The 13,354-nt window shown below is 38.7% G+C and overlaps 1 protein-coding gene across 1 annotated transcript; it reads left to right on the forward strand.

Moving 5' to 3' along the window:
* The first annotated feature begins 2,222 nt into the window (after window positions 1-2,222).
* LOC112175387 (primary amine oxidase) lies at window positions 2,223-5,652 on the forward strand. Its single transcript, XM_024313057.2, has 4 exons — window positions 2,223-3,612; window positions 3,822-3,935; window positions 4,482-5,029; window positions 5,144-5,652. Exons 1-4 carry the CDS (start codon window positions 2,296-2,298, stop codon window positions 5,352-5,354), a joined length of 2,190 nt encoding a protein of 729 aa, XP_024168825.1. The 5' UTR covers window positions 2,223-2,295; the 3' UTR covers window positions 5,355-5,652.
* The last annotated feature ends 7,702 nt before the right edge of the window (window positions 5,653-13,354 follow it).

The following is a 13,354-nucleotide window of genomic DNA, read 5'->3' on the forward strand; positions in this document are numbered from 1 at the left end:
TGGCCGGCTTCCAACCCCAAGGCATTTGGGTCAGTTTCCCCCAGAACTTTTGAGCCTTCTAGTCTTCGGGTTCACCTACCCCTGTCGAGATCTGCTGCTGTTATCAATGACCATGGAGGCAGGATCGTTCTATTATGCCTAGACCGTGGAGACGCCTACAACGGTCCAAACCATCCTTCAAACCTCAGACCTTTGGGTTCGATCCTCTTTCTCCCGTCGACTATCCTTGTTTTGTCAAGACTTGAACCGTCCTCTTGGGAAGGCTGCCTGCAATCGTCGTGGTGGCCTGATTAGTGGAGGCTCGATTTTCAGATCTCTGAACTGGATGGTGGCGGTGGCCTATACTATGGTAGAGAGGTTTTTACAATCAGGTTACCTTCGTCAAGAAGCATAGCTGCTCGATGGTGCAATCCAAAGTCTGGGGATCGTCACCATGCTTCATCGTCGTCGGGTTGATCTTGGCCGCTGGAGGCGTTGAAGTCAAGTTGTTTGATGGATGTGCGAAAAATTCTGCTCCGATTTGCAAGGGCAGAGACTAGAGGCGTCAGGCCTCGATCTGAGGGTCTGGAGACAAGCAATTTTGCATCCCGTCGGACTGGTGGTGGAACACCATGCATCGTGCCGGACAATGGTGTCTTCCCGATGGGGATGCCCACATCATGGCGGGTTGGACTTCTGCCGGCGATTATGGTGGAGAGGGAAGCATGCTGGTGGGTCCTGGGGCTTCTTGGGCTGCTAGTTCTGAAATCAAGTTTTGGGCTAGGATCTCTTGGATCCGGCATGAGCATTGGGTCTTTGTACCCATTCTTTAATTAGTTTTGTTTTTTAACTAGCCTATTACTATGCAAGATTAGTTCATAGTTATAGGCCCACTTTAAATAAGTGAGCGATAAATTCGAATATTACTAGGTCTATCCTATGTACCACTGTGGCTCCTCCACGAATTCTTGTCTGGCCATTGTTATGTGTCAGCGGATGGGTATGTAATGGCCTTCTTGGCATGAGTTATTATTATCAATGGATTTCCATTATTAAAAAAAAAACTAAATACACAACCCAAATTACCTAAAATATCCTTAACCCAAAAAACCATGAAATACACTATTATTTAACTACATTAAGGCTACTATTTAATTTGATTAGTAATTTAGTATATATTAACATATTAGTATTTTTATAATTGACCATATTAATTACTTGTGTTAGTTATTGAGAAATCCATAAGGAATTATTATTGTTCCCTTCAAATAGATGCTTAGAAATATGTTTTGTATTATTTAAGTTCTCATGCTCCAAACACCATATTGATCAAGTATAAAATTTTGAGTCGAACATTCAACCAAGACTGTATCAGTAGTTTATCCACAATGGCGGAACTATGAAATTGTCATTGGATGGTCAAACAAATTAACAATTACAAAATTTTATACATGTGATTTTTTTATATTATATAATAAATTGACTAATCATAACTTTTAGAAAAGAAAAAAAAACTAAAAGTGGGAGTAAAGCGATTTGTTTTAAAACATTTAATGCCATTGATTTTGTAAACGATATGGTTTCTCACTCCATTTAATTACAATTTATTTAAGGAAAATTTAAATTAGTTGGTTTCTAACTTTATTATTGTTTTAAATGAGGTTGCATGTATAAAAATTTATTGTGTTTATAATTATAGAATCATATAAGGAATATATGATTATTATTATTATTATTTTCTAATATATATATGTCTATTTTGGTAATTTAATCTACCTATAAAATCTGATTTGAAATATAAAATAATATGGATGTGTATTAAGTAGTTTGAGGTGTGTATTTAAAATTTCTCATCAAATAAATGGTAGGAAATATAAATAATCCATATTAATATTTATATCGATCACAATTAATAAGAATCAATCAATAACTAATATTCAAATAAATTACAACATAAGTACATAACATTAATCATTTTTAGCTTTAATTAAACAAGGTTCTTCTCCCATTTGGGTATTCTGTGCACCTGATTTATGTAACAAGGACAACAATAGTAGATATCGTCGTCAAAATCTCTAGAGTCGCCAGTGGCATCCATGAAAGATAAAGGTATAGGTTAGGTCATCAGGCACATGTGTCGCCCTCTAGTACTTTTTAATATGTATGGTAATGGTTCTGCCTGTTGTTTGGAATCTTTCTCTTGTCACCCTTATCTCTCCCTCCCTATATTATATGATACGCACAAACCCTTAACCTTCGTCATTTACGATACACTCAGAAACACAGTCGAAACTCTGAAACGGTGACCTCAACGATATGGAAACCCCAAACTTCTTCCGCTTCTGCTCTCTCTCTATCTGCGCCGGACTTGTCCTCCTCTTCACTTGGTCTCACTTCCCTTCCGGACCGGACCTCCTTGACTGCACCACCAACTCTGCATGGTGCACCTCCAAGAACCGCTTCCAATCCAAGCAACCAAGCCACCTCAAAAACCGCCACAACAACCCAGCGCGCCACCGCAACCACGCCTCCGACACGCCCCATCACCCGCTAGACCCGCTCACGGTTCAAGAGATCAACAAAATCAGAACCATCATCTCCTCCCACCCGATCTTCTCAACCTCCGCTGGCTACGCGCTCCACTCCATCGAGCTGGAGGAGCCGGAGAAGCCTCTCGTCCTGAAATGGAAAGAGGGCGACCCGCTGTTTCCGAGGAAGGCATCCGTCGTCGCGCGTGTGAAAGGCGAGTCGCACGTGCTGACCGTCGACTTGACCACCAGCGAGGTCACCGTGCATCAGACCGGTCCCCATTCCGGTTATCCTACGATGACGCTGGAGGACATGACCACGGCCACGTGGGCCCCGCTGGCGGACGCGACGTTCAACCGGACGATCATCGAGCGAGGGGTTGATCTGACGGACCTGGCTTGCCTGCCGATTTCGCTGGGATGGTACGGTAAAACGGAGGAGAACAGGAGGCTGATTAAGGTGCAGTGCTACTCCATGAAAGATACGGTGAACTTCTACATGAGGCCAATCGAAGGGTTGACCGTGCTTCTTGACTTGGACACTAAACAAGTGGTAGAGATTTCAGATAAGGGCGCGAACATTCCTATACCAACTGCCGCCAACACGGACTATAGGTACGCGGCTCAGAAGCAAAACCAGGTGATCAAGCTACTAAAGCCAATATCAATAGAGCAACCCCAGGGTCCGAGTTTTACAGTAGAGGATGACCACTTGGTCAAGTGGGCAAATTGGGAATTTCATGTGAAGCCCGACGCCAGGGCCGGGGTGATCGTGTCTCGGGCCAAGGTCCGAGACCCCGATACCGGAGAATTGAGGGATGTCATGTACAAAGGGTTCACTTCGGAGTTGTTTGTGCCTTACATGGACCCTACCGATGCTTGGTACTTCAAGACTTATATGGATGCGGGCGAATATGGGTTTGGATTGCAAGCCATGCCTCTCGAACCCCTTAATGATTGCCCGCGTAACGCCCATTATATGGATGGGGTGTTTGCAGCGGCCGACGGAACACCTTATGTCCGATCGAATATGGTTTGCATTTTCGAGAGCTATGCAGGTGATATCGGGTGGCGCCACACGGAGAGTCCCATAACGGGCATGGAGGTAAGGAACTTGGGTCGAATAATGTGACATTTCTAGTCATATTCATTATAGAAAACATTTCGTTCACATCGATCTCTTAATAGATTGTGGAGAGTAAACTAGCTAGGACAATTACCCATTATTGCACATATGCACCACACCAAATCCATTGTGTGTGGATTTATTATTGATCTATAAATTTCTTGATTCAAATGTCTGATTTTTTACAGATTAGAGAAGTAAGGCCAAAAGTGACATTAGTAGTTAGAATGGCAGCATCAGTTGCCAACTACGATTATATTGTGGACTGGGAGTTCCAAACAGATGGACTAATAAGAATTAAGGTTAGTGATGATCAATTTACTTTATATAAACGAGTACGTCAATTTAATCAGTTTCTAGTTATCGCAAGGTTAACATCTATATTTCTTGTAAAAAAAAAAAACAATATTATAAACCTGAAAATATGTAGTTATTATTAGCAATTTTTTTTATTGTAGTACCATTATGTCCTTGAAAAATAAAGTAGTTTTCATATTAGATAAAGGGTATTTATGGGCTTTCAACAATTTAACCATCTAAGGTCTTGTTGACTATATAATGATTAATCTTGTTTGCTCGTTTATTACTCAAATATATATACACATACTTCTTATCTTATTTAAATGGTTGGTTCCTATTAACCTTTTCTTTAACTCCATGCAATTTTTTTTTTAATGTCTTTTATTTATTAAATAAACTATTTCATTAGATAAATTCAATATCACATAAAGAACTCAGTATAGACTACTAGCAAAACAACCTAAATTTCAAATTGCGGATATTGACTGTCATCTAAATGTAAGATCAATGGCAATTAGTATTCGATAATATCTCTGAAAAATCCACAGGTTGGACTTAGCGGCATTTTGATGGTGAAAGGCACACCCTATCAGAACGTGAACCAAGTCTCTGGCCAAGAAAGTCTCTATGGCACACTTCTATCTGAAAACGTTATAGGAGTTATTCATGATCATTACATCACATTTCATCTTGATATGGACGTGGACGGCTTTGATAATTCCTTTGTGAAAGTGAATCTCCAAAGAGAGCAAAACTCTCCTAGTGAGTCACCAAGGAAAAGCTTCTTGAAAGCTACTAGAAATGTGGCTAAAACGGAGAAGGATGCACAAGTTAAGCTAAAACTTTATGACCCGTCCGAGTTCCATGTGATCAACCCGTCGAAAAAGACCCGAGTTGGGAACCCTGTTGGGTATAAGGTGGTTCCCGGTGGCACTGCTGCTAGCTTGCTTGATCTTGATGATCCTCCCCAAAAGAGGGGTGCTTTCACAAACAATCAAATATGGGTTACCCAATACAACAGAAGCGAGCAGTGGGCGGGCGGGTTGTTCGTCTACCAGAGCCAAGGTGAAGATACCCTAGCTGTGTGGTCTAACAGGTAAGTCATACAACTTTATGTGTACCATATTTACTGATTACATAATTCATTTTTTACAAATCAAAGTGATACTAAAACAAATTTACTAATCGGCTTGATTGAATTAATTTGTAGGGATCGAGAAATTGAGAATAAGGACATTGTAGTTTGGTATACATTAGGGTTTCATCACATACCATGTCAAGAAGACTTCCCCATAATGCCTACAGTGTCAGCTAGCTTTGATCTAAAGCCTGTAAATTTCTTTGAGAGCAACCCCATACTTCGGACTCCGCCTAATGTTGAGACGGATCTGCCTGTTTGCGAGGCTGCTACTGCTGCTTAGAGGACGTATTCCATGTTTTCAGATAGAATTTGAATACACGGACGTTGGCTTTGCATAAGCTATTTCCGGTGATCAGCGGGTTGAATTTGAGTTTTCTATGCTTGGGTAGTTGATATGGAATAACAAGTTGAAAGAATAGCGAGGTGACCCAAAAAAATGAAAGAGGGTCAGCAAGTAATTAATTAGCTTTAGCTACTTGTATATGTATTGATGATCGAACTCATTGAACTAGTGGAATCTTTACTTTGCAAAAAGAATCTAGCTGGTGGAAACTGACTCAAAGATTCCAATTAAGATCTTGGCCCTTTGTAAAACTGAAAATTATTCTATGCACCGACGGTGTAAATAATCCTTAATATTTATAATAAATATCCATCCTTGATATTTATAATAAATATTTTTATTAATAACCTAAGATTATATTTAATATAAGGGTAAATATTTTTATTAATAACCTAAGATTATATCCAAACAGACGGATAAATATCAACCCTTAATATAATCTAACCATCCATTTATATCGATGCAAGTGCACGTCAGTGTATTGAATCCTCCCCCTTGTAAAACATCAACTAAAAGTTCTATCTAAAGAAAAACATCAACTAAAAGTTCTTGAGACATACAAAGAGGAAAGTTATTATGCATATACTATTTTGAAACCAACTTAACCAGCTTGTTCACTACCATATTTACTTGTCGAAAAACATAATATATAAGAAATGGGGAAAACCACAAAAAAATATCCGAATTTTGGAGGTCATTTCAAATAAATACCACATCTATAAAATATTTCAAATAAATACTCGAGCTATTATTAATCCTATAAAATCTCAATTCCGTTACATATTCCGTTAAAACAACCGTTAATTGAATTCATCAAATCAATTGTTGAAGTTATGTGGCATGTTCCCTCTATTCATCAAATCAAGATCAACACAGATGGTGCAGCTCGTGGTTCTCCTGGTTTGGCAGGTTTTGGGGGCATTTTCCGGGATCATTTGGGTCTGGTTCTTTGTTGTTTTGCGGGTAATCTTGGTGTCACTACTGCTTTGGAAGTTGAGTTGCTTGCAGTCATTCATGCAATTCAACTGGCCTCACAGAAAGGTTGGCATTCGATTTGGATTGAAAGTGATTCTACTTTAGTGATTCACTTTCTTTCATCTCTTAACATGGACGTGCCATGGCGTCTTACTACTGATTGGTTTAATTGTCGAGCTACTCTTGCTGCTATGAATGTAAAAGTTTCACATATTTTTCGGGAAGGTAATAGTGTTGCTGATTGCTTAGCTAATTTTGGTGTGGATAATGTGGGAGTTCATTGGTGGGATTCGTGTCCTCCTTGTGCAATGGCAGCCTGTTCCCGTGATTTAACTGGTTTTCCCAACTATCGCTTCAGTTTTTGAATGATCAGTGGCTTTCTCCAGGTTTTAAATCTATGGACCAACGTCAAAGGAAGCTTTCACTGCTATTCTCTTATTGCCAGCTGCTATTCTAGTTTTGGCATGTTTCGGGTTGTTCTTTTTTGGTCTTTGGGAGGGGTTTTGGTATATGTCCCCTTCTCCCCTATTGTAATTTTTTCTTTCTTGTTCAATAAACTAAAATAGAGGGACAAGCGGTGGGTTTCCAGGTGTAGTGGTCCCTTCCCCTTTAAGGGGAGGGTAGGCGCTCTGCGCAAAGACAGCTAACGAGGTGCTAATATCGCCTAATCCTTTATTTTAAATTTAAAAAAAAAAGTTCACTAGAGTGAACAAAAAAAAAAAAAACCGTTAATTGAATTATAAAAAAAAAAACCAAGTATGTAAAGTCACTAAAGTGTATTTTAGCCTTTTCCTATTGCTCATGACCGCATTCTATTGTTATCAGTGCTGATGACAGGACCCGCCCGGTTTTCACCCTGAAATCCGAAGAGGCCCTGCGGGGCCCACTTTAGAAGAAATTCTACCAAAAATTTGACAGAACTTCCCCTAAAAATGGACAACCCAAAACCTGTAGAAAAACATCCACACCTCTAAAACATCCATCCTTATTCTCCTGGAGCCACCCTGCTCCCTATATCACAGCATCTCACATATCTCATTTCATAAACAATTCTGAATTTAAGAATATTAATCTCATAGGTTATCAGAGCAATCTAATATACAGGCGAACAAGAGAATAGAAAGCAAGATAAATGACCGATGCTTTTATAATGCGGAAGCTATGACAGCTATGCCTCAACCCCAAGTACGCTCGACCTCAAGCTAAACTGGCCTGCAAACTGGGCATTTAAAACCGAAGGGCCCAGGGGAAAACATTTAAAATCTGTTAGAGTGAGTGGACGAAAAATAAGTAATTTCAAATGAATAAGTAAAACTTAATGCTTTCCCAAGTTATTCTCTAAAACCTCGCATGCACTAACAATCTTGAAAACACTCTTAATCATCCTCTTTACTGAAATCTCATTCACGTAACAAGAACATCTTGAAACCTCTTAAAATCTCATCCTCAATCCTTATAAAAACATCCTTTTCATGAGGCTCGTTTGATGACTAGAAAGGACTGCTGTCTAGTCATCTCATGCCATCTAGGAGGGACTGCCACCCAGATGACTCATCAGAAGGGACTGCCAACCGGGATAGGAGGCGGTGGATAGATGGGACTGCCAACTAGCCACATGTAGTAGACGGGACTGCCGACTAACCACAAGTAGTAGACGGGACTGCCGACTAGCTACCTCATGTCATCTGGAAGGGACTGCCAACCAGACTATTACCTAGAAGGGACTGCCAACTAGGTAAGATACGCATGCGCCAAAACTGGCCTCCTTAATAAACTGAATAGCCTCCTCAAGAACTGAACATAACCTCCTTCAATCACTTGCTTTCGGAAAGAAACTCGATATTACCTCAATAAATCAATAATAATTCACCGAAAGCATAACTCAGTAATAACTCACTAACTCAATCCTTGATATCTCAACAAATCCTCGAAAGCATAATCACATACTCTATAATTCAATAATTGCTTTCGGAAAGAAAGCTCCATCTAACCCAAGTCTGATAAGTGCGGAATTCAAAACCCAATAAATCTCGATAAATCAATCATGCTCAAATATTTGCTAAATCCCTCGCACTCGTATATCTTCATAAAAACTGATATTCGAAAACAATAATTCTCATAATATTTTTCCGAATCAGTCACTTCCCGAAAATCATTTCCCAACTCAATAACTCATGAATGACTATCTCAAAAATCTACTAAAAGCCCTCGGGAAGGAATTTCAATACTAATCTCGTAATCCATAAATAAATCTCGATAAACTAAATCTCAAATATTCAAAACATAATTAAATCTCAATTGGAAGAAAATAATAATAATACTGCATGCAGAATTAATTTAAAAACAAATGTCCACTCACAGTACTATTTTGGCGACCATGCATACGAGTTCCTTCGTCGAGCAATAGCTCGGTACATCGCCCTGTACACAATTATATTTCGTGAATAGTTATTCGACAAATTAATACGATTCCTAAAATCAATTCCTCATAATTACATCTCCACTTCTCCTTGGATGCAACCCAAATTATACCACTAATACCAATTCGTTAATTTAAAGGTTCCAAGGCAGAGCCGAGAGATATCCGACGGTCGGATTCTCTTAATTCGATAATCGAAACCCTAAACTTCAAAAATTCATAATTAATTCCAAGCTTCTCCAAAATTCACCAAACTTCACATACAAGCTCTATGATAATTATAGAATTTAACTAGACAGAAATTGAAATTAAAAAGCTACCCTAGCCGCCGCTACCGCCGCCCACAGTGGCGGCGCCGCCGCCACCGCCACCAGCTCCGATGGCCACCAAACTTTGGCAGCAGCACCTACTCAACGGACCCAATAATTCTTTCAACTGTAACCAAGTTAGAAAATGAGCGGAAGTACCTCAACAATTAAGGAGAAGCTTGAACTCAAATTGTGAATAGTGACCGTAATCTTCCAATCGTCGATTCTTCCTCTACACTGCAAATTGTGGTTCAAGGCTAGGGGGAAAATGATCCTTGGCAAAAACCGAACCTTCGACGCCGGTTTGGTGGCCGGAGATGGCCGAAATCGAGAGAAATCGGCGTTGACTCAAACTGCTACAGTAAAGTTTCCGGGCTTGATTCTTCGTTTTCTGTCCAAACCGCCGTGAGTTATCGCCGTGGGGAGGTTGGGTAGGAGTAGAGGAGTCCAGCAGTGGCACTTGTTCGTTCCCAGGTGGCCGGAATCAAGAGGTGGCCGGAGTTGCAGAGAAGAGGGAGAGAGACGCGGGGAGGAGGAGAGAGGGAGAAAAGAAAAATTACCGGCCCCAACAGTAAAAATTCAAATTTATACTTTCTATCAATGAACAGTAACTTTACTATTTCGCTTGTAACTTTCACATACGAACTCCGATTTTTACGCACCACATATGCATGCGCTCAGTTTAACGTCCTCTACGACTTCCATGAAGAACATTTTCCCAAATTTTGACCCGAACAAAAAGTCAACTTTTAGGGCCCCCTAAAATGTCGAAACGGAGCCAAAAAGTAAATGTAAATGTCGTTTACCCATCGAAAAACTTGTAAACTGGTAAATTCGGGTTCGGGACGTCACAACTGAATACTAACTTTTTTGAACAGATGTGCTGAATACTAACTTGGAGACAGCTGAAAGCCCAAGATAAAACTAATCACGCTAAGAAACTAAGAAAAAAAATTTACTAAAGAAGCTCCGTGAATAAGTTTATATTTCATTTGACTGGATAACCATGTACTTAATACAATAAGTTTGGGTTTCATTTGATTGGATAAACATGTACTTAATACAATGAATTTTTAAATTATTTTACATGCACTCTAGATACAGGAGAAAAAATATGGACTTTATTTGAAACAGAAAATACCCGAACTTTAGAGGTCATTTCAATCAATAGGAATTGAAATAGTCAAACATGTCATATAGGCATTTAACGGAATGTCTAACGGAATTGAGATTTTGAAAGATTAATAATAGCTCGGGTATTTATTTGGAAGATTTTATAGATGAGGTATTTATTTGAAATGACCTCCAAAGTTCGGGTATTTTTCTGTAGTTTTCCTTAAGAAATGACTTGCGAAAACTTGGATGTAGATGTTTGATGTCTTGAATGTTAATATAAAGGAAAAAATTCAGTTTACCCCCTGAATTTTAGGTCTAAAATCAGTTTGGTCTTTAAACTTTGTTTTTAATCAGACTGGTCCTTGTACTCTCACCTGAGTCCAAATTTTGAATTCGGGTCTAAAAATCTAAAAATGACGTCACTTGCTGAGTTGTAGCTGACATGGGGGCCCACATTTCAGCTTTTTAAAACCTGATGGAGGGCAGATTCGACATTTCTAATTTAATATAATTTCTATTCTCTCTCTCTCTCTCTCTCTCTCTCTCTCTCTCTCTCTCTCTCTCTCTCTCTCTCTCTCTCTCTCTCTCTCTCTCTCTCTCTCTCTCCTCTATATCGGTCTTTCACCTTCACCTTCTTCCTATGACGGCGCCATTGATGTCGTCCTCGAGCAGCTCCAGCTTGAACCCTGTAATTTCTCCTCCTTCAATCTATTCAATCTTCAATCTTTTCCATTTGTTAACAAAATTTGTGTGTTTGGATATGGCAGACTGCGAAAGAGGCGCCATCTACCTGGAAGGAAGATCCAACCGGAACTTCGTCCTTCGACCTCCTCCAACCGGCTCACCTGCACCATATTCTTCGTTTCAATGTTGCCATTAAGTTTGAGGTCGTAGTTCATCCATTTGTCCATTGTGGAGGAAGAATCGAATGTCGAAAGCTTTTGCAGCTCCGGCTATTGTTCATCTTTTTCCCGTAACTCCAACCACCGTTTGGGGTGTTTATGGTATGGAAACTCATCCTCTCATCACGCTCTACATGTCTATGTAATTATTTTTTGAATTCGATTAGGTTTTGATGATTTGTGTTTCTAGGCTCTGAAGCCCAGACATGAGAGATGACCACCACCGCCTCCGCCTTCCTCAAATTCAACCTCAGCTTCTTGGTTTTGTGATCGATTCTCAAAGGCAGAGAGAGAGAGAGAGAGAGAGAGAGAGAGAGAGAGAGAGAGAGAGAGAGAGAGAGAGATTAGAAATTAGAAATTATATATATTAAATTAGAAATGTCCATTCTGCCTTCCTTCAGGGTTTAAAAAGATGAAGTGTGGGCCTCTATGTCGGCTTTAACTCAGCAAGTGAAGTAATTTTTGGATCCGGATTCAAAATTTAGACTCGGGTGATGTTGTTTAAGAGTATAAGGACCAGTCTAAATAAAATAAAAAAAGTTTAAGGACCAGACTGATTTTAGGCCCAAAGTTTAGAGGGATAAAATGAATTTAATTATAATATAAATTCTCATGGTACTTGAAAGCCGAAGTAAAAAAAATTAATATTTGACTACGTTGGGGCTCTGAGGTGTTTCCACGTAGTGCCAAATACTTGTGATCAAGTTGCATAGCGTTCCCCAATCTAGTGTATGTTGTTTTTTGGTGTTTGGATGTATTTTGCTTCATTCTTGTTTTATGTACTGTTTGCTTTGCTTAATGAGATATTTTGTAGACCATATAAAAAGAAAAAAGAAAATAACTAGGTCGGTCTCCAATTATGGTGCAGTCTGGGTATAACTATAATGTCTCGCTTCTGAAAGCTTACCGCCTTACGCACAAGAAAACAAACAGCTTTATTTTGTTCTATTTCTAACGCACAAATTGCCAAATAAAAAAAAAATTAATAATTGAAACTCTCAAAAATACAAAACGCTGTGCCATTTTTGGTCCGCTCGTTAGTGTAAGGGTAAAATCCTCATATAGTATCCGAACTATCACGAAATGCACTTTTTGGAACCAACAAATTTTCAGGGAGTCCAGTGGTACCTGTACTATCCCTCCATTAGCCGCTTATAGTACTTTCGTTCATTATTCAGTTAAAAATGCCTACTTGGCGGCATGTGACACTCATGTGAGTAAAATAATAAGAGTAAAATAGTATTTTCATTCATAATTAGAATTATAGAATTTAATTTATTGAATATTTATAATTAAAAAATATTTTAACATATAAAAAAAAGATAAATAATACCCAATTTATTCTTCATTGTTATTGGGATTAGGGCTGTCAATTTCGACACGACCCAATAACACGACTCGAAACCCGCACGAAATAAAGCGGGTTAAACCCGCACGATTAAAAAGCGGGTCGGCAGCGGGTCAACCTGTCATGATTCATTTAATAAATGGGTCGGTCACGGGTCAACCCACAACACGAAGTGAACCCGTATAACCTGATTATGTTATACTTCTTCTTGAAATTTTGGATGTTGGGAGTATTTGATCTTAAGATTGGACAATTTGAAATCTTTTGTTTCATCATTATTAGATTTAATTATTTATGAATTATATATAATTATTTATATTCTTCGTCTTATGGAGTTTTTAGTGAATTTAATCAATTTCTGTTTTTTTTAGTTAAATGGGTCACAGTATTAATCATTAAATGAGTCATTTTGTTCAACTTGACACGACCTATGTATTAAATGGGTTAAGCGGGTTGGAAATGAGTAAACCGTTTAATAAATAGGTTGAGTTCGAGTTTGAATTTTTGACACGATTAATAAATGGGTTGGGTTTGGATTTGTCTCTTCTGACACGACATATACCTTGACCCGAAATGAACCAAACCCGACACGACCCATTGACAGTCCTAATTGGGATACTTGGGTCAATTAATTTAAGTACTTTTATTTTTGTTTAGTTTTTTATTTTATTTTATGAAAAGTTAATATATACTAATTTGGAGATAACTTTTTTCTCGAACAATTAATAGGATTAATCAATAGAGATGGTAGGTAAATCTAGATATTCACTCAATTCAATTCTAGGTCTTTCCTTTAACCTAGTCTAATAAAAAATTTGTAAAAGAAATATGAAAAATAGGTGTTTTACGATTTTACCCATACTTTAACG

Source organism: Rosa chinensis, chromosome 7 (genome assembly GCF_002994745.2).
Source record: "Rosa chinensis cultivar Old Blush chromosome 7, RchiOBHm-V2, whole genome shotgun sequence".
Classification (NCBI taxonomy): domain Eukaryota; kingdom Viridiplantae; phylum Streptophyta; class Magnoliopsida; order Rosales; family Rosaceae; genus Rosa; species Rosa chinensis.

Coding starts and splice junctions, on each gene's coding strand:
- LOC112175387 (XM_024313057.2), top strand. CDS start 2,296: ATGGAAACCCCAAACTTCTTCCGCTTCTGCTCTCTCTCTATCTGCGCC. Junction 3,613..3,821: donor GTCCCATAACGGGCATGGAG/GTAAGGAACTTG, acceptor GATTTTTTACAG/ATTAGAGAAGTAAGGCCAAA. Junction 5,030..5,143: donor CTAGCTGTGTGGTCTAACAG/GTAAGTCATACA, acceptor ATTAATTTGTAG/GGATCGAGAAATTGAGAATA.